The sequence below is a fragment of the Prunus persica genome, chromosome G4 (assembly GCF_000346465.2).
Source record: "Prunus persica cultivar Lovell chromosome G4, Prunus_persica_NCBIv2, whole genome shotgun sequence".
NCBI classification, from domain to species: Eukaryota; Viridiplantae; Streptophyta; class Magnoliopsida; order Rosales; family Rosaceae; genus Prunus; species Prunus persica.
In genome coordinates, this window is record NC_034012.1 from 13,031,675 (window position 1) to 13,054,637 (window position 22,963).

The following is a 22,963-nucleotide window of genomic DNA, read 5'->3' on the forward strand; positions in this document are numbered from 1 at the left end:
CTTACATCATTACGTAATGTCATACAATAATTTTTTTTTTCTTCTTAAAGTGACCAAAGTAACCCTACTTCCAAGGACAAAATTGAAATTTCACAAAATAATTAAATTGGATTAAATCGATTAAATTGGGTCAAGGATGTTACACCTTTTGAATACAGTTTGTGGTTGTGAACGTAGCTGAGATATTGAATGTTGGTGTTGATATCAGACAAGCCTTTAACACAATCGGGTTTTGAAGTCGCGCCCTGAATAAAAGTTGAGGCTCTGCAAACCAACACAACTAGGAACGTCTTTGTGTCAACAATTTGCTCACTCGGTATAAATATAACATTTGTAAACATATATTATACACATAAAAAAAATTGGAGCCCCTCAAAAATCAGGGACCCTGTGCGGTGGCACCACTTGCACACCCTCAGGGCCACCCCTCGGTGTATACAATCATGCAATTATTCTCATCCCTTTACATGCTATCAAGTATTGTTGCCTTTTTTTTTTCTTTCTCTTATATTCAGATCTTCCTCCACTTTCTTACCTTTTCTTGAGTTTTCTTAAAGTTTCTCGATGACCAGGCATGAATGAACTCTATGCCAAGATGGAGTTATCAGTATGATATACGGGATCATAAATGGTGAGAAACCTTGTTCAGCACAGAATTGAAGTGATAGGTAAAAAGCTCATTGAAGTTCATATAAATATTGGAATGAAGACATAATCAACTATTATCTTTGTCGATATGTACCATGTTTCTTTCTTCTTTCTTTTTTTGTTTCCTTTAGTTTGTAACAATTTCAGTAATCTAGTTTATCTAAAGACAAAGTGATTAAATACTCATATGGTGCATTTCATAATTAGATTAATCTTCTCATAAATAGTTCCGCCGTTCATCAAAGTGACACAGTACCCTGTAGCCTCAAAAATTTGCAAAGAGAAAGGAAGACAAAACTAAAAGCAAGGGTATAAATTGACAAAGACTATAGCCATTGATGGGTTAAAGCAGCTGTTAAAAAGATTACATGATGATAAATTCACTCCCAACAAAAACAAAAAAACAAAAACAAAAAAAAACTACATATTATTGAAATCATGCTTTCTGAACTGAAAAACCAAGAATGAAGTCTTTGATTTCATCACTTGCAGCCCTATCAAGAGCTGTCCGGCCATCGACATCTTTGATAGAGTAACTAGCACCAGCTCTTAAAAGTTCTTCAATTTTTGGCTTGTCACCTTCAGATGCAGCCATCAACAACAAAATGTCTACCGGGTGGATGTTTTGGCTTAAAAGAGCATTCATCTTATCATATGTACCTTCAACAGCGAGCATACCCATGTAGTTGAAATACTGCAATGAAGAAAGGCATAAGTCGTTAAATGTGGTCATGCTTGAGATGTTTGACCTTATGCAACAAATTCATGTTTCTGGTTGCAGCAAAACTAACATATAAGACAGTAAAACGACCGCTTTGTCACCTGCTCTCACCCTGAGCCTGTTCTAGATTTAATAGCAAAAACTGAATAATGCAACGTTACTGTTTAAGAAATTAAAAAGGTTCCCTTGTGAGCACACAATTAAAGACACATGAACTGCAACATGACCATGAAAATGCCTTGTCCTGCAAATTCTCCTCCTACAAAACAGTGGATGCAGACGCACGGGGCAAAGCTGTATATAACTTGGTGCTAACATCTAAAAAATGCTTCTATATGCAGGCCAATTCCACCATGTTACCGGTGTGATGTATAGGGACCTCAAGCCTGAGAATTCTGAAAAGGATCATGTTTATGCATCCAATAGATGTTAACACCAAATTCAAATATTCCCTCTAATTCTATTTTGGCGATTAGATAAATTCAAGTTGTACGACACAAGAGCAAGGTTTTCCTTTCTATTAATTTATATGTCAGCAAAAAAGGGTTTTGCTGTCTTAAGAACCGGTTTCTCGATGCACTTATGCAAATTCCTTTTTGGTGGACAACCAAAACTCAGAAAACTATGAAGAAAAAGAATTGCATTTTCACATTCCAATATGAAATTGCACAGCACACACCTAGTTAATTTATCTTCACTACAAATTTTCAATTATATATATATGCGCATCTGCCTGTGGACACAAATATTAGAGGCCAACAATCATCCTTCCCTCTTGAATATTTGCACTACACGGACCAAAGAATTCGATGCTTCACCTAATTGTGCCTTTATAACACCAGGAAAAGTACCATTGCTACTGCAGTAAGTTTGGCAAGAACTTTGTTTCTTATATGTTAAATGAAGCTCTTAAGAAGTTAGAATGCATGTTAAAACATTCGTTAAGACTATATCCTTTTGATGAATAAATTTCTTAATCTCTTTTCTTCCTCTGAACTTCATTATTCTAGCTCTTTGCCAAAAAGAAAAAAATAATCTAGCTCCCTCTTCTATCTGTACCCCTTCTTATTTATTTATTGCAAACAAATGTCTCCAAGAATCTAGAAAAATAAATGAAACTTATTTCCAACTTAATTTCGGTAAGAACACATAATTATAATTACCCTTAATTTATGCATTTAAATAATTTTAAATGTTCTAAAATGTTTAATGAGTTCTCAATTTCCTCAACATCTTTTATTACTTGATGATAAAGTCATTAATTTAATAATTGATGCAAATTCACCTCATTATATTTTATAATTAGCTGGAAACAAATATTTTGTTTGAACAATCCTTGTTCTTAATATTTTATACATAATTTACTGTGAAACGCATATCTGCCTAGCCATAAATAAATAGAAAAACGCTTCCCAAACATAGAACAATTTGTGATCATCACCAAAAGTCAGTCACAGTCACCCACATATATACACATATACAATAACATGTAGAGAGGGAGGGAGTAAAGAACCTGTTCAACATCATCTCTATCAAAATCATCACGGGATTGGCTTCCATAAATACCAGCACCTTCAGCATCTACACCGTTTTTCCCGAATTTAAACCAGCACTTCGCTCTGGACCCGTTGGAGGGTCCAAGCCCCAAGGGCCTGACCCACCCGAGCCTATTTCGGGTACCCACGAACCGGGTGTTGAATTTGGTTGAAGAAGGAAAGGACTTGGAGGTGATGGCAGCAGCAGCAGCAGCAACACCAGTACATGGAATTGAAGCCATTGCTGCGTTTTCAGTTTACTGTCTGTGAACTTCTCAGTTCGATCACTCCTCCTATCCACTCATGTCTAAGTGTACTGGAAATAATAGTCTGTGTCGTCATCTTTTCACGCTTTCCCTACAGAAGCGATCTGAGTCGTTGATCTGAAATGCTTCATAGCCAATCGATGGTGAGTTCGTTGACTTTTATTTGGGCACTCATTATTTGAAGGCCCTAAATTACAAATCCATTGGATTAATGATAAGGCCCTATGGATAAAATTTTGTCAATTTTATTCTCGATTTATACTAATTAAATTAAACTGTCAATTTTATTCTAACTAATCGTAAACCGTCCGAACCAACTCAAATTTGGAAAACTTAACCAGTTCAAATGATTTTGTTTGGTTTTTACACTTGAAAAGTGTTACCTTGGAGTGAATCGAATTAAATGACAAGTAGTTTGGTTTGATTTAGTTTGATCTAATTAGAAACCACCTAAACCAAACTAAATCACATATATTATTTTAACACTCTTCATTTTTCTATATTAGTATGTTTCATTTCACACATTGATATCAACTATAAATACAAAAAATCTTGAAAAAACTTTGAATTTCACATCATCTCTCTCAAATTTCTCAATCTACAACCGCAAGAAGTTTTCTCAACTATAGTTCAATTGACAGTATGCAATTCCCTTTGATATATGCAAGAGAATATAAAATATTTATTCAATTATGTAGAAAAGGAAAATAACTGAAACAAACGATGAATAAATCTATGGTTGCAATTATGCTACTACTTTTAGGCCGAATTCGAACTATAAAATTATTATTAGGGCTTGTTTGGGAGTGATTCTAGAGAGTTTAATAATCACTTTAAGTGATTTTATAGAAAAATACACGTGAAATTTGCTTCTTCCCATAAGCCAAAATCACTCCCAAACGAGTATTTAGTGTAGTTGCAGTTGATATTTGTGACCCGTTCTAACCCATTTTTCTCTACACAAGTTTTTCTCCTCATACTGACCCATTTTGCTCTGCTCATGACAGACAGGTTCTTAATTGTTCTGCATGGAAAAAGAAAAAGAAAAAGGAAAAAAAAGAAAAAAAAAGGCTCAACTCTATTGCCTTCCAACCTACTTATTTATGAAATATCATCATATAGCTATGCAAAGCTTCGATTGACCCACCTGCAAACCTTAATTACATGGTTCTTCATGTCATACCAAATTCTGCTAGTAATTTATTTCTATTTATTCTTGCTGATGAGATGTAACAAGAAGTGAGAAAATGAATGCCCTTCTCCTCAAGTCAGGGGAAAAAGAAAGAAATTCACATGGTGTGTATCAAGAAATTCTTCAAAGGTGATGATGTAAATAGAAAAATGAGATAGGACCAGCAAAAGCAAATCGACCCTCAAACTTCAAAAGCTCTCATTGCTCACCATCCTTTTATTTTCCCTTGCCATTCAAGACAAGAAAAGAACTTAACAACTTACTTCAAAAAGCAAATAAAATCCAACACCGTCACTTTTACTGATTGATTTGCAATACAACATAATACATCAAACTAAAATTGTTCCGCAAGATCTGACGGTCATAATGAATCCAATACATAATCCAAGTATGGAAAACTACATTAAATCAGTAAATGAGACCCAAATGGTCAAATTTAAAAATAAAATAAAATAGAGAGAAAGAAGGTGTGGTAGCTTAAGGGATTCTACCTTTTTATCTGTAAGCACATGAATGAGGTGAGTATATAACCAGCCAACCCAACAAATGCTGTTCACTTTAGATAAAGAACACAAAGCAAAGAATCCTTGTGAAATAGCAAAGGCCAAACACCATATGTCCCAAAGAAAAGCACATTCCCCACCCAAGACTGAACCCCAAACCACCACTTTTCATCCACAAGCCACCCCCTCCACTCCAACAGAACCAAACATGTCTAAATCCAGCACCATTGCCAACAGAGATGCTGCAAAAATGGCTGCATATGCTCCTGTGGAAATAGGCACCAGAGGCACTGTTGGATCCCTCATAATGAAAGAAATTGAGCACTTCAGCCACCTTGAATTAAGCAGCAGATGTAGCTCACACAAGCCTCAGCCACAATTTAAAGGCATGGTTTCCTCTGGCAGTCATTTGAGACCCGCTTGTGAATCAGTTGTAAAAACACAAAAGAAGAAAAAGAGAGGCACTAGGATCCTACCAAGCATATGTTCTAAGGTGGAAGTTTCAGACAGCAATCGACCAATTGGGATTTCTGTATACAGTTACAGGAATCTAAGATCTGATGTGAAGAAATTACCAGGTTAGACAATGCTCTCAGAGAGCTTTGAGAAGCCCAGCTTCTTCAGTCGATTCGTTATATTGCCAGCCCATGCTCTATCTGAGTTCCCACATTTTAAGTCCACAACTTCAACAATGTTAGGTCCTTTTTTACTAGTTTTCTGCCTACCAGGAGTTCTATCCAGGCCAACATTATCAGAGCTCAATATCGGGATCTGACTAGTCTTTTTAGCATGAGTTTTTGTTTTCTGTGAAATTTCAGGGCGTCTCTGATTAATGTAGTTGCTGGTTCCACTGCTGCTAGCTTCATCACATGATTTTTTTGGTTGTAGCTTTTTCGGAGTAGTAGCACCACAGGGAACAGAAACAGAAGCTGTTTGATGTTTACTTCTGGAAGATGCAGGCGTCGGAGGTGCAACTTTGATGGACTCTAATTCTCTTGTCATTAGGGAACTGACCGTCCCAGTGGTCCCAACCCTGATGGATCCTCCACCACCCTTTATAGCTTCCAGTGTCTGAACCATGTTTGTTCTAGTCTCCATCAAAGGTATGAGCAGACACCTTGTAACAGGAATTTTCTCCAGTGACCAGAATCTTGTTGAGAGAGATGTTACAACCAACTCCGTTCAAAAGCCTTTCCTGCAACAGCATCAGCCAATGCTTTTAGATACAATTGGTGTATATGAACAGCAATGCAGCTTAAATTTCAGATTGTAAGTAGCGTTTCTCAACAAATTTATGGTCAGTCTTAGAAGTATAAATTTATAGATATTTTAAAACCTCATTCAACTGCAAAGTTCCTGGTACATAAACCATCCTCCAATAGATAGAGATGATCACGTACTGAAAAAGAAAATGCAGACTAAAAGAAAAGACAATTAGGAAAGTATTATGGCTATGGGTAACATCAGTGGATAAGGCAAGGGTTTGGAGAAGTGTAAGTAAAGTATAAACTGTAAAGTGAAATCACTATTTATGCATTTTCTAGTAATCCCAAAAGGAAAACTGCATTCTAGACGTTAGCTAATCTCATACAGCAAGAAATGAAACAAGTTTAAGTCATTTTAGTATCAGCTGTTAAAGAGGGAGATTCAGAAAAACCTCTTCCAACCTCCTAATCTCAAACCACAGAAATTAGCAAAACATGAGGTCTAATGTGTCTCAGAAAATACCTCTGAAATTATAATTCCATAAACCCATAAAACCAAACCTTCAGATTATGCAGTCAATCTCCCCTCCCTATTTTTCATCTACTGTTCAAATTGCACCAGAACATACTTCCAAGTTCAATCAGAGAGGAAAAGCAAAAGCTTCCAAGAAAAAAGAGAACATGGTGCATCTAAACTGAAGAATTCACACTCAGGCAAAACGAAAACTAATTACTTTGTCTAGTCCTTACTATGAATGGCCCAGAAATAAAGATCACTTCAGTCCTTAACAAGCATCAACAAGATGAAGATCTATCAAACCCCAAAATCCCTTCACTAAATGCACAAATTAAGGCATGAACAGTCAAATCCTACAAGCTACCAGAAATGCACTGAGTGATGATCCCCACTATCCATAACTGGACAACTGATAGTGATGACCAAACATTAAGATCCACAATCAAGTAAAAAATAAACACTGATTAGATGAGAAGAAATTAAGAATACCGAGATAAACAAACCTACCCACAACCGAGGGAGTGAAGCTAAGCTGACAGAAAATCCGAACCCAACAAAGAAAGAATCAATTGAGATTATCAATTAGACCCATGTGAGAGAAACTGCTGAAAGTAAGAAATCTCAGAGCTTCTTGGAGTTATATTCAACACAAGGATCATAATGCTATCTTTAAGAAACATATCGAATCTCACTTCAAGGCAATTTTCTGTTTTTATTTTAAGCGAGTCAGAGTCAGACAGTCAACGGAAATCCCAACCAGTAAATTTGATACAAATGATTGGTATATGAATAAAGAGTTTTTCTTTAGATTTGCAGGTTTACTGCATTTTACCTCCGGGGTTTCGTGTCGGGGTGCATTAAGAATGGACGACGACGGTTTAATTTCCTTATGAAAAATACTTTTTTACTTACCAGATAAGCATGAGCTTTTATACTCTTGTAAATAACAATGTAACATGCGTGTAAAAGTTTTTCTTTTGTGTTTTTGATAAATTATTTTTGCATATATGTCAAACTATGATTCACATAAAGGAGGAATATTTTTTTACAAGTAAGGAGGCAAGTAGTGTCATTTTCTTATAGAGCAAGGTTTGGTTCCTTAAAATTAAGGAGAGCTACTCCTCACAACCAATAGAGTTTTGACACTTGTTAAATTCAAGCAAGCAATATTGACAAAGTTTCAACAAAAAAGAAAAAGAAAATTAAAAAAATTTAATATGTGTCAAAACCACATTGGTGTTAAGGAGAAGTTCCTCCTTAATTTTAAGGAGCCAAGCTTTTTCATTTCTAATATTACACTTCACGTTGTATTTGGATTATAGAGATAAACTTGAATTTTCACAAAAGTCAAAATTTCTAAATTTTGGTTTTTGTCAACAGAATTTCTAAATTGACATAAACCAATTCCCGTGTTTTGATAAATAAAAAAACAAATAAATCTAGAAATTCCACGTGGAAAAAGAACATGGAATTTGGAGGTCATAAATCTCAATTTTTAATTCTATCTAAATAGTTGTCATTTATAAAATTCTAAGATGATAAAAGTTAAATTCCGTTTTTAAATCCGTTGGCCAAACAATAAACTTTACAAATTTTATAACATTAATTTCCGTCATTTTAAATTCCATCATTTATGAATTCCTTAATACTTTTAAATTTCCTCATCCAAACACATAGTGCTTTTAAATTTCCTCATTCAAAGATTTTGATCGCATAAATTTAAATTATCCATCAATTTAAATGTCTTATTTCTTGTGGTGTATTTTGGATAAGGGGATTTGTGGGGTGGAATTGAATTTGTTGGCCCCAAAGTCATAGTGTTTGGCTCTAACTTAACTGCATGGATTTGAATTTGACCCAATTCCATCCAAAATTGTAAAAGTTTAAACTATGAGATTTCAAGTATCATTACTTGTATGTTTACTTTTCGGGAAAGAGTACTGGAATGATTGCAATTCCTGCTTTTCATGTGTTTACTAACATATGGGTATTGAAATTATTTCAATTACTGACTTCCAGCGCGTTTACGTAAGGAATCAAAAATTATGTGGGTTCCATCTTAAAATTTGTAATCGAATACCCTCAAAATCGAGAATGGAATCAACTATGGGGGAGTAGTTGATTTGATTCCAATATTGATAAGTGAATTGTTTTCTATATTTTTATACCTTTTATATTTAGTTTTTGTTGGGAAAGTTAATTAAAGAGAGCATTATTACTTTACTTTTCTTATTTTCAGCTATTTTGCGCTCTTGGAAAGGTTTCGACAAAAAATTGACTTTTCGAATGAATTTTAGCGTAAGGCCAATTGGATAAGAAAGCTAAGACATTGAAGATTATGGTATCAAATTTTCATAACTTTCTACCAAGTCAATTGCTCCATACTTGCAAGTCAAGACAACCTAAGTTGAAATCCCATCAGAACTGCACTGCTATGAAAGATTGAAGAGTTAAAGAGGTTTCCAATTTTTCCTAGTGTTGTGTGATATATGCTTGGAAAGCTTAGAGATCGAGCTACATTTATAATATTGTTCCAGGATTTTATAGGAAGTGGAATGACCCTAAAACGTGCGTGCAAATGGCTGGCGTGTTTTCTAGTCAAAGAAGGATTCTTTCCTAGTTTGTTTTCTTAATTGTTTAGGATTTTGTTTTGTTTTAGGAGAGTTTTTCTAGACATTTTAAGAGTAGGGTTCAGATGTTTTACATTATATAAGGCCTAAAGGAATCATTAAATTCTAGTTATATTTAGCCACAAAGATAAGGTTACAAGTGACCTTTAGGCAATGGAAGCTTTAAATTTAATCTTTGAGCTTTAACATAACTAACCCCAAATACCTTGAGACTTGGTTTAGATTGTTCCACTCCTAGACATTCTAGACTAAGAGAAAGAGAGTATAAATTTTACTCTTAAAGCACTATTCAAGGTTGACATCCTTTGAGTTGATCACCTTATGGAAGACCTTCTAGATTCACCAAATCACGAATATAGGTAATCTCTAACTTTACCGCACAAAGGAAGATGAAGGATGTGATGCAACCTAGGAAGGAAGGATGCTAGTGTTCACTTCTTAGGGTGGCCGGTTTTGGCTAGGTGGGTAGAGCTTGATGGTGTTCGAACTCTTCTCTTGAAACTAGCTCAAATACCCTAACTTTTCCCAAGAAACAAAGTTCACTTAAATAGACAAATAGGGATGAGACCAAAGTCTCCCATTGGTAAAACCAACCATATGGTATTACTTGGGCTTGTGGGGTTCAAGTGGTCATCATACTATGCCTACATAAGGGTCCAAGTCCAAAGGCCCTTGAACCCAATTTCATAGTTTATGCCCAAGTTACCCTTCTTCCTGCATTCTATTAATTAATTTTGTCTCTATTAAATTAATAAGTCTATGCACATCATATTTATTTCCTTACCTCTAACCTTATCGGTGTGTTATCCATTAGGTTCTAATCGGGGAGGTAGTGGGTGATCCAAAACTCTTTATTGATCAATTGTGAATTAAAACTCCCTTTCAATTCTCCCTTTGTGAGAATTAGATTATATCTTGTTCTCAGGGCTTCCACAAACAACGAGTGACGTCTAGCAATATGTCACGATTGCCTAAGCTAATATAGAATGGGGTTGTGAACCTATTCAATTGAAATTACCGTGCAATACGGTTCTTCTCTTAATCAATGCTCTTGATCATGCTAATTGGGGCATGGAATTTACGTCAAGCCCTTAGCATGATTTACAGTCTCATGTGATTCATTAGAGCATGATCACAATCTCTATTATTGATCTAGCTCGTTGCTTTGGCCAAAGAGTTATGAGTCACATCTTCTGAGCATTCTCCTTTTTTACTGAAGGTAGAGATCCCTTATTGTATACTCACATGTCTCAATGAATTAATATGAACCCTAGTCATATATTTGGGTTATGCCTAGAGGAACACAGCTTTTCAACATGACTAAGGGCCCATGACGCCTCCATGAGACAACTTGTGGTGCCTCAGGTCAAGGATTAATTTGCACTATTCGAACTTGAGAGGTCCTGACTGACATGTAGATAAAACTTCCATTCAAGTTCTCTCTGTTGTTCGCGTTCAATGAATTCATTCTCTATTGAACACACATACACTTAGCTTAGTGTCTCCACACGAATGACTCGAGACCAGTCATCTTTTTGATTCTAACGACCCGGTCCTAAATAAATTATTAATTATTAATTAAACATGATAAAATACCATTTTACCCATAAAATATTTTATTAGGTTTAAAGTTGACCTTTTGATCGGGAAGGAATTTAGGAATTTCGACTATATCGTTATGTAGAGCACGACGAGATGAGTCCGTAGACACGTGGTGGGCTCGAATCGGAGTTGTAACAAGAGAGATACGACCAAAATACCCTCAATGGCATAACCGTAATTTTGGCAAAAAGGATTTGATAAATTCATATTCTCTCTCTCTCTCTCTCTCTCTCTCCCTTCTGTGCTCGCGACCCCTCCCCCAGCACTGTTCATCTGAACAGATTTTGAGCTGGCATCGCCACGTCCGGCCATTACCTGAGCCAGGGCCGGTCGCAAATGACCGGCCAACTCTCCTCTCTCCATTTTGCCCCTTTGCCGCCACCAACTACCGACGCCGGAAAATGCCGAAAAGCTAGCGATTTTGACCCAAAACTTCACGGCGTCATTTCGGCCGTTTTCGGCCACCATTTTCGGCATGTAAGGTATGGTTTTGCACCTATTTTTCGTGTTCTAGCTGATGGTTGGGTAGGATTTTATAAATTTTCTGCGTTGATAGTTCGATTTTAGATCCAAAGTTTGTTCGGATTTCGGGATGAAATTCCGGCCATTTTTCTAGGTAGGTCCAAGAACAAAAGTGGCTCTAATTGATGTCTTAAACCTAGGATAGGAAGCTTGGCCCGTGATTTTGAGATTTTTCGGTAAAGCGTTATCGCTTTGGACACTCACGCGCTGCCGGCGCGTGTGGTAGCTCGTGGGACACTTTTTGGCCGGTCTTAGAGTCCTATAATAATCCTTATGTAGTCCCGAGAATGACGGTATGTTCGGATATGATTTTGGGTATCATTTGATTGTCGATCAGATATCGCATATTAGGCGTTATCCGGATTTGACATGTTTGGACCATTGGATCGACCCCATTTTTAATAGATGTTAATCTAGGCATTTCTATGATCGTGTAGGAATTCACGGATCGTGAATTGGAGCCCCGGATGTTCCGATTTAATAACTTAAACTTTATGCTTTACAATAACCGTCCGATTGTGCGATTGCGAGCGATCCGACCGTCTGATCGGGACCAAACTTGTAGGACATGTATCCTAAATCTTGTAGAACCTATAGAAATTTTCGAATCATAATTTGGAGGTCGTGGGCCCCATGGACCCGTTTGACCAAGTTGGGGTTGTTGGACCCCTCGGTTGACCGTGAGTCTTCCGAGGTAGTTTCACCCTTCAGAAGGTATTAGGATAACCTTTTAATCGAGTCTAAATTGTTATTTGAGGTTAAATTGAAAATTGATTCGATTTATGATTTTCCTTAAAGGTTGTTACTTATCATTAATTAATATTATTTGATTATAAATAAAGTATAATGTTCTAGTTGTGTGATATAGTATTTTATGAAAGTTATATTTATATGCATAATCTTTGGTCTAAAAATAATATTATTTTCCTGATTAAATTACGTTGCAGTCTACTATAGACTGGTATCACTAAATTAAGAATACCTATATTATTAGTTTAGATAATTGAGAGTATGTCAGTTTGAAGTACTATACGCACTACCCTATGTATCATCTTGTGATTTTGAGGTCTGACGTGGCTTAAGATTTTCCATCGTTGAGACAGACCCCATACGTGGCGTTGAAATTTTTTGCGTATGGGGAGATTATGTGATTGTCAAGTCACTCATGTCGTAGTATTTTTGGTGGGATGACAGACTCCATACGTGGCGTTGGAATTTTCTGCGTATGGGGAGATGATATGATTGTTAGGTCACACGTAGCGTAGGATCTTCCGGCGTGATGACAGACCCCATATGTGGCGTTGGAATTTTCGGCGTATAGGGAGATTATGTGATTATTAGGTCTCTCGTGGCGTAGGATTTTCCTACGTTAAGACATACCTCATACGTGGCGTTAGAATTTCCGGCATATGGGGAGATGATATGATTGTTAGGTCACACGTGGCGTAGGATTTTCCAGTGTGATGACATACCCCATACGTGGCGTTGGAATTTTCGGTGTATGGGGAGATTATGTGATTATTAGGGAGATTGGAATCAGGATTTTGTGAAAAGAACTACGTGTGACTTAATCCCTCAATAAGGGTACGTAGGCAGCTTAGGGTAGCACCTAGGTGCAGCCGCGGGCTAAAATTTACTTGGGTGGTTTTATTGAGATTGGTTCCGACCTTGTCGTTTGTCCTGAAATTTGGGTGAAAACGAGATGTGAATGGCTTAGAAGGTTAAAACCTCGTATGTTGGATATTTGGAAAGTTATTTTATATTGTTTATAGTGGGCATTCATAAATTGTCTGAATTCATTATTGGCATTGTTTAGAGTTTGTTGGTGGTTTCGATTCGGATTATTTGAAAGCCGGAGGCCGTTTATATGAATTGCATGTTGTGGATATTAAATGTGTTTTATGCATGTTATAATTTTTGGGATTGTTCAAATTACAGGGGAGACTCTGCCGAATAAAACACATTTAATATCCACAACAGGCAGCACGCACAATAAAACTTCATGCAATTCACATAAACGCCCTCCGGCCTTCAAATAATCCGAATCAAAACCACCAACAAACTCTAACAATTTTGCAGAGAAACATGAGCAATGAGACTCTGAGATGGGACATATTCATCGTCTTATGAGATTGAATGTTTGGAGAAGTGCGATACATTTTGATACGGTTCTGGACTCCACTTTATGTGCCTAACTGGTTATTGGGAGAAACATGAGGGTAGGATGGGTTCCTAAGGATATTGAAGCATACAAATGTCTCGGGCATTGATCATGTCCATCTTTTGAGGTTCAATAGACGATCTAACCCTAATAATTCAAATCCCTAAATAGCCTTAAATAGTACATCAATCAAATCTATAATAGCCAATTAATGATGAGCGATGAGTAGGTCAAAATACGGATACACCAAGTAATGTAAGTCAAAATACTTCAACACTACTTTCTATCATATGCACATCAATTCATATATTTCCTTATATTTTGCGGAGAAACATAAGCGATGAGACTCTCATATTGGATATACTCATTTTCTTATGAGATAGAATGTTCAGAGAGGTGCGACACATATTGATAAGGTTCTTGATGATTCCACTTCTTGTACCTCACTAGTTTTTACAATACGACCACAAAGAATTTTGGAGAGCCCAAAATTCATAGGGAGAAACTCGGGAAAGAATGGGTTCTTAAGGATACTGAAGCATGCATGGCATTGTTGATGTACATCTTTTGAGGTTCAATAGATTATCTAACCCTTATAATTCAAATCTCTAAATAGCCTTTAAATAGTACGTCAATCAAATCCATAATAGCCAATTAGCGATAAGTCGGTCCTACACAAGAGATCTCATATGAACAATCTAATGATTAGATTTACAGTATTTGTGAATGTAGATTAAGTAATTATTCATTATCTATGTGCTTTTTTATCTGATTCAATCTGATAATTAGATGTAGACAATTCGTAAATTTGTATATTGTAGATTGAGCAATTATTCAGTATCTCTATACTTTCTAATTTATCAATCTATTGATTAGATCTAACGACTATTTAAGGCTTTATTTTCTGTACTAAATCATAACCCAATTTGAATTACAGAGGTTCAAAACTTGGAGCTCTCATTGAGAGCACGTGATATTTTTGAACTTTAGGCCAATAATGGGTCCCATCAGTGACCAAGGTGATACAGATAAGCATATTACTTACCCATTTTCCTCTTTTCTTATAATTCTAAATACATAACATTATTTTAACTATATTTCATTGAAACAAATACTATATTGGCGTTGAGCCTTCTCAATCACAACATGTGTTAAGGCCTTGTATAGTTCTCACACATGAACATAGATTATCCTATCATCTCAGAGCATAATAATCCGTCTTGGTCGTATTGGTAACAAGAACACAACCTATTATCCATAGAAGCCTGTAAAACTGTTGTGGAAGAGAAAGATTAGCCATATTATATAGAAACACCAAGAAATATATAAGTCAAAATACTTCAACACTACCTTGTATCTTATACACGTCAATTCATACATTACTTTTTTTTTTCTTTTTTTAATATTTTTCAGTGAAACATGTGAGATGAGACTCTCATATTGGACATACTCATCTTCTTATGAGATAGAATGTTCAAAGAGGTGCGATACATGTTGATAAGGTTCTTGATTCCACTTCATGTGCCTCACTAATTATGGAAAAACATACGACCACAAAGAATTCTGGAGAGTCCAAAATTCAAATGGAGAAACTCTACTGAAGCATGCATGGTATTTTTGATGTCCATATTTTGAGGTTCAATAGATTATCTAACCCTCATAATTGAAATCCCTAAATAGCCTTAAATAATACATTAATCCATATTAGCTAGTTAGCGATGAGTAGGTCTCACAAGAGAGGTATCATATGATCAATCTAATGATTAGATTTACAATATTCTTGAATGTAGATTAAGCAATTATTCATTATCTATGTGCTTTTTGATCTAATTCAATCTGATAATTAGATTTAGGCTATTTGTAAATTTGTATATTGTAAATGGAGAAATTATTTATTATCTCTATCTTTTTAATCTATCAATCTATTGATTAGATCTAATGACTACTTAAGGCTTTATTTTCTGTATATAACCCAATTTGAATTACGGAGGTTCAAAACTTGGAGCTCTCATTGGGCAGCACAAGATATTTTGAACTTTAGGCCTATAATAGGTATCGTCCATGACCATGGTGATACGGGTAAGCATATTACTTATCCATTTTCTTCTTTTCTTCTTCTCCTAAATACATATCATTATTTTAACTATATTTCATTGAAACATATACTATATTGGGATTGAGCCTTCTCAGCCACAACATGTGTTGAGGCCTTGTATAGTTCTCACCCATGAACATAGATTATCCTATCACTTCAGAGCATGATAAACCATCCAGGTCGTATTGGTAATAAGAACACAACCTATTATCCATGGAAGCCTGTAGAACTGTTATGGAAAAGGCCTATTTGGAGAAAGATTGGCCATATTATACGGAAACACCAAGAAATGTAAGTCCAGATACTTCAATACCACTTTGTATCTTATGCACATCAATTCATACATTTTTTTTTCCTTTCTATTTTAGTATTTTTCAGGGAAACATGAGCAATGAGACTCTCATATTGGACATACTCATTTCTTATGAGAAAAAATGTTTAGAGAGGTGCGATACATGTTGATAAGGTTCTTGAATCCACTTCATGTGCCTCACTAGTTATGGAAAAACATACAACCACAAAGAATGTTGAGAGTCCAAAATTCAAATGGAGAAACTTGGAGAGAGAATGGGTTCTTAAGGACACTAAAGCATGCATGGCATTGTTGATGTCCATCTTTTGAGGTTCAATAAATTATCTAACCCTCATAATTGAAATCCCTAAATTGCCTTAAATAATACATTAATAAAATCCATAATAGCCAGTTAGCGATGAGTAGGTCTCACACGAGAAGTCTTATCTGATCAATCTAATGATTAGATTTACAATATTCTTGAATGTAGATTAAGCAATTATTCATTATCTATGTGCTTTTTGATTTGATTCAATCTGATAATTAGATTTGGATTGTTCGTAAATTTGTATATTGTAGATTGAGCAATTATTTATCATCTCTATATTTTCTAATCTATCAATCTATTGATTAGATCTAACGACTATTTTAAGGCTTTATTTTCTGTATTAAATCATGACCCAATTTGAATTATAGAGGTTTTTCAACTTGGAGCTCTTATTGGGCAGCATGAGATATTTTGAACTTTAGGCCCATAATGGGTCTCGTCTGTGACCAAGGTGACACAGGTGAGCATATTACTTACTCATTTTCTTCTTTTATTCTTCTCCTAATTACATATCATTATTTTAACTATATTTCTTTAAAACATATACTATATTGGGGTTGAGCCTTCTCAGCCATAACATGCGTTGAGGCCTTCTATAGTTCTCACACATGAACATAGATTATCCTATCACCTCAGAGCATGATAACCACCCATCTTGGTCATATTGGTAATAAGAACACAACTTATAATCCATGGAAACCTGTAGAACTCTTATGGAAAAAAGGCCTATTTGGAGAAAGATTGGCCATATTATATGGAAACACCAAGAAATGTAAGTCAAATACTTCAACAATACTTTGTATGTTATCCACATCAATTCATTCATTTCTTCTTCTTCTTTTTTTCTTTTTTAGTATTTTTCAGTGAAACATGAGCGATGAGACTCTCATATTGGACATACTCAACTTCTTATGAGATAGAATGTTCATAGAGGTGCGATACATGTCGATAAGGTTCTTGATTCCACTTCATGTGCCTCACTAGTTATGGAAAAACAAACAACCACAAAGAATTTTGGAGAGTCCGAAATTCAAATGGAGAAACTTGAAGAGAGAATGGGTTCTTAAGGATACTGAAGCATGCATGACATTGTTGATGTCCATCTTTTGATGTTCAATAGATTACCTAACCCTCCTAATTCAAATCCCTAAATAGCCTTAAATAGTACGTTAATCAAATCCATAATAGCCAGTTAGCGATGAGTAGGTCTCACATGAGAGGTCTCATCTGATCAATCTAATGATTAGATTTACAATATACAGAGGTTCAAAACTTGGAGCTCTCATCGGGCAGTATAGGATATTTTGGAATTTAGTCCCATAATGGGTCCCATCAGTGACCAGGGTGATACGTGTAAGTATATTACTTACCCATTTTCGTCTTTTGTTTTTATCCTAAATATAGATAATTATTTTAACTATATTTTATTGAAACAAATACTATATTGGGGTTGAGCCTTCTCAGCCACAATATGTGTTGAGGCCTTGTATAGATCTCACACATGAACATAGATTATCCTATCACCTCAGAGCATGATAACTCGTCTTGGTCGTATTGGTAATAAGAACACAACCTATTATCCATAGAAGCCTGTAGAACTCTTGTGAAAAAAAGGGCCTATTTGGGGAAAGATTGGCCATATAATATGGAAACACCAAGAAATGTAGGTCAAAAACTTCAACACTACTTTTTATCTTATGCACGTCAATTCATACATTTCTTTTTTCTTTCTTTTTTTAGTATTTTTTGTGAAACATGAACGATGAGATTCTCATATTGGACATACTCATCTTCTGAGATAGACTGTTCAGAGAGGTGCAATACATGTTGAAAAGGTTATTGATTCCACTTCATGTGCCTCACTAGTTATGAAAAAACATACGACCGCAAAGAATTTTGGAGAGTCCAAAATTCAAAGGGAGAAACTTGGGGAGATTGTAGATTTGTACATTGTAGATTGAGCAATTACTGATTATCTCAATGCTTTCTGATTTATCAATATCTATTGATCAAATTTAACGACTATTTTTGTGTGTGTGTGTGAGAAACATTCTCCCCTCTATTATATATATATATATATATAACGACTACTTAAGGCTTTGTTTTCAGTATTAAATCCTAACCCAATTTGAATTACAAGGGTTCAAAACATGGAGCTCTAATTGGGTAGCACGATAGATTTTGGACCTTACACCCATAATAGGTCTCGTTCGTGACCAGAAAGATACACGTAAAATATTATTTACCTTTTTTTTTTCTCTTCTTATCTTGCATACATATTATTATTTTAACAATATTTCATTGAAACAAATACTATATCGATGTTGTGTGTTGTGGCTTTGTATAGGTCTCACACAGGGCAAAGATTATCCTATCACCTAAGAGCATGATAACTCGCCCTGGTCGTATTGGTAAGAGGGACAAAACCTATTGTTCATGAAAGGCTCTAGAACTGATGTGGAAAAAAAGGGTTTATTTGGAGAATAGCTAGGTTCATGTCAAGATCAATGAGAAGTAAACGACAGAAATACCTAGGTTGATAACACAGTCGCCTAACACTATGTTAGGATCGAAATATGATTTATAAATTACATGTTATAGTTTATTTGCAAGGATTTCAATCACACCTAATATTGACATGATATCAGCTTTGGGTTTCTTGGCCTATCTCTAGGGGTTACTAGAGGACGATACTACAAGGCATCCTCTCTTCCATGGTTGAGTGGCATGTTGAATTGGGTCAACATACCCGACTTAATATGTGTTTGAGCCTAGTTGGCCGAAAAGAAGAAAAAAATATATAATGGATATAGGTCGTCGATTGGTATGTTGGTCAATATGATTCAATGCTGGAGAAAAAGCCATGTTAGATGGAGCTCTCCTGGCTCCTATAAGGCTGCATCAATGCTAGCGTTATCATGTCTGGGTTGTTAGATGCATAGCATCATCACCAAATGGATGCCTTAGATTATGCTACATATTGTCTTTTCTAACATTTAATTTTAAATATATGTGTGTGTGTGAAAAATATTATTAAAAAATTTGACTTTATTAAACATCCACCTAGGACTCGGTTAGTGTGGTTTTATTTGGGTTTGACCCTAAATCACCCACCGAACAGACATCCTTGGTGGAGGAATTTTCAAAATCGACACTGAACCACCACCCTAAAAAATTGGTTAACCGAACAAAACAAATGGTTCGGGTTCGGTATCAATTTTCGAGGCAGATAACGACGAGATCAAGGCTTCAAATCTCCAAAGATGAAGGGAGATAGAGTTGAAGTAGAGAGAGAGGTAGTGTGAAATAGAGACATAGAGGAGAGAGACCGAAAGAGGATATGAGGAAGATGAAGACATAGATATAATAGAAGAAAAAGATGAAGAGAAGACGAAGAAGATGCTGATTTGACCAAAAAACAAAGATGTAGAGAAGAAGACACATACAAGGAGAAAGAGAGAAAGAAGAGAAGGTGAGAGGAAACGGCGCAATAGAAAGTGTTAGGGTTGGCTTGGATTCAATTTGATTCCTAGCCAAAAAGGAAATTGAAGCTATGATAATAGTATTATATATTAGAACTAAATTAGAAGCTCTTATTACTTTTGTATATGAATACATATACAAAGAGCTTTTATTGAAAGATCCTTTAAATTAGTTTATTTGAGGGACACTTTTGTAGGGCTCACTCCATATTATATTTCATTAATCCAAACCTTCTATTTTGTAGATACTAATTCAAAGATCATCTATACAAAAAAAATCACTTGAATCCGATATCATTTTACCACTCAATTGAATTATTAAAATTTTAGTACTTTCTTGAAGCACCATATTCATTGATTTTGTAGGATACAATTCGATATTGAAACGATTTCTGATTTGTCTAATTTTTTGCAAGGATGATATATATAAAGTTTTGTCAAAATTGAAAGCCATTAAATATATTAGCTTTACAATTATATCTTAATGTGAGCTAGTACGTAAATGGCTTTGAGAGAGGGTTTAAGTTGTGGATCTCAAGCCTATGCATTTAGCATTGGTACATTATACGCATTTAAAAGAATATTAACCACTAGATTAATCAAATGAATTTTAATCAATCCAAGTCAACTTAATTGTATTAGAATGAAACTTCCACTTTGCACCTTATCATTATTACTTTTCAATCTTAAGAAGAAATAGAGGAAGAAGAAAAAGAACAAAAATGTTAGGGGCAAAAGGAAGGGTGATTGAGATGGAAAAGTGATAATGATAAAATGCAAAGTGAAAGTTTCAGTCTAATATAATTTCTTAGACTAATCAAGTGGCTAATATATATATTTTTTTAATGTGCATGCGTATAAATGTATCGATGCTCAATATAGAGGCTCATAATCCTTAAATTGGAGGCTAGGGATTTGAGAGGAAAAAAAACAAATAAGAATGAACAATTTGGTTCGCCATTTGGTTGACTTACGATTTAAAATGCGTAGCCCTACATCCACCACAATTCCCAATCCTTCCCTGCAATACAAAAGCCCAATCACAATATTCAAACCCAAAAAATAAAAAGAAGAAAGAAAAAATCATATAACAAACAAAAAGGACAATACATCTCTCTCTCCTTACCCGTAAGAGTATCTTCATCACAATAGGCCAGCCCAGGCAGGAAGGGGCCCTAGGCCCGGGGAGCAGCTCCAGCGCGCCAAGTCCAGTCCGGGCAAGGGGTGGGTCCCACTAGTCCAGGCAAGCTCACGGGCAGATCTGGCCCGTTCTCTTGCCTTGGGTAATGGCTACAAGCCACGTGGCTTCTCTTGGAACCTTCGATCCAAAAATCTTATCCAATCCAACGGCTGTCCAATTTATGGCTAAAAAAAATTGTAAAAAAATATCAAAAATTCTAGAATTTTTTTTTCTATAAATACCTACCAATATTTTTAACTTTCCACACCAAATCTTCATACAAATTCATCTGCTTCCAATATTTTTCACTTTCCACAACAAATTTTCAACTACAAAATTTCATTTGTGTAAAAATACAAATGGCCTCTTCCATTGAAGCCGGAGGGTAGTGGACAAACATTTGAAGTGGTAAAAATCTTGGCGACGAGGTTAAAAAAAAAAAATTGCTATTTTATTCAATTTAATGTCTTTTTATTTATTTATAAATATTTCTTACATTTCCAATTTCATTTTTTTAATAGATTATTCAAGGAAAACAAAAAAGAGAAAAACCATTACACATGGCTTCTCAAGTGAACAATGCTCGCAGTCAGTTCCAATGATGCGTTCTGTGTCAGAAATAATGGCACTATTATGTACTCCGAAGGAAAATACGCCCCCAAGTCGTGATCGGGTGGAACCGCCTCCTCCAATGATTGAGTCGTCCTTGTACTCGATTATGTCAGACTATGAAGACCGGGAGTATTTCAATTGTATGATGAGTGAATAAGTATTTCAATTGTATGACAAGTGAGATGTGAATTTTATAATAAATATGGACACGTGGCAACCGAAAATCTTATTCGGAAATTTTGTTTGAAATTTGAGATGTGAATTTTATAATAAATAGTGACATGTGGCAACCGAAAATTTTATCTGAAAATCTTATCAAAATTAATGGTTTAAGTATAAAAAATAGAAAATAAATTAAAGTGAATATAATTACGCTTGACCTTTCTCATAGGGGGTGGAAACAAAAAAGGCAAAGGCTGCCATCATTCATATGAATAGTGAAAACCCTTATTTTTCCCTCACCCTGGGGTGAAAGGAGAGCATTTTTGCTCACCACTTTAACCCAATGTATACTCTCACCACCTATCTTAACACTTTACACATGTCCTTGAAACTAACTATAGTTAACTTTTAAAATATTTTAAATCAAAAAATAAAGTAAAACAATAATAAAATAACATTTAAACTCTCTCTCTCTCTCTTCCCCCTTCACGACCTAGCCCACCCATGAACCCTATTCTCTATCTCTACAGCCACCCCCTCATCAACCCCTAGCCACCATGCCCCTCCAGCAACCCTTCCCCCATCTCGTTCACCTAGAGATCCACAAGCAGCTTCGACCTCCAATCTGTCATCAAAGCTTGGTGCGTACTCAACAAACCCAACCCTCTCAGCAAGTTGCGAAAATACATATCATCATAAATCGTTATCAAAATACAAATTGCCTGCAACCTTTCTGAAGATTCAACAAATCAATTACAAAGTTTAAAAAATATAACTAAGTTGTGAAATGAGAGAACCTTTTTCATCTAGCCTTGTTGTTTTTAGTGTTGGGGATAGAAGACCTTTGGCGAAGAAGCCGATGGTTTGGTCCCCAGAGAGGACGACCATATCTTGCACAGATAGCTTCTTAGAGGCGATGAGGTTGATGATCTCAGACACGGTCAGGTTGGTTTTGGCGTAATAGCCGTCAACGAGGTGGTGGGGCTAGGTCGGGAAACGGGAGAGACATGGAGAGAGTTTTTTTTTATTTTATTTAAATGTTATTTTATTATTATTTTACTCTATTATTTTATTTGAAATACTTAAAAAGAATTAAAAACAAAGAGTTAATTATAGTTATTTTCAAGGACAGATATCACGTGTTAAGATGAGTGGTGACGGTACACATTGGGTTAAAGTGATGAGCAAAAATACTCCTGGAGTAAAAGTGCTCTAAAGCAGAATTGCTTCTTAACTTCTACTAGCCTCTCTGCACGCGCTTATGCGCTTGAGAGAGGTTTTTAAAAAAAAATAAGTACATTTATTTTAGA

The 22,963-nt window shown here is 35.5% G+C and overlaps 2 protein-coding genes across 2 annotated transcripts; both read right to left on the reverse strand.

The window, feature by feature from the left end:
* LOC18780800 (protein LHCP TRANSLOCATION DEFECT) lies at window positions 946-3,198 on the reverse strand. Its single transcript, XM_007212094.2, has 2 exons — window positions 2,883-3,198; window positions 946-1,342 (listed from the first exon to the last, which is right to left on the reverse strand). Exons 1-2 carry the CDS (start codon window positions 3,144-3,146, stop codon window positions 1,085-1,087), a joined length of 522 nt encoding a protein of 173 aa, XP_007212156.1. The 5' UTR covers window positions 3,147-3,198; the 3' UTR covers window positions 946-1,084.
* Window positions 4,639-7,289, reverse strand: LOC18780062. Its single transcript, XM_020563219.1, has 2 exons — window positions 7,095-7,289; window positions 4,639-6,055 (listed from the first exon to the last, which is right to left on the reverse strand). Exon 2 carries the CDS (start codon window positions 5,961-5,963, stop codon window positions 5,445-5,447), a length of 519 nt encoding a protein of 172 aa, XP_020418808.1. The 5' UTR covers window positions 5,964-6,055; window positions 7,095-7,289; the 3' UTR covers window positions 4,639-5,444.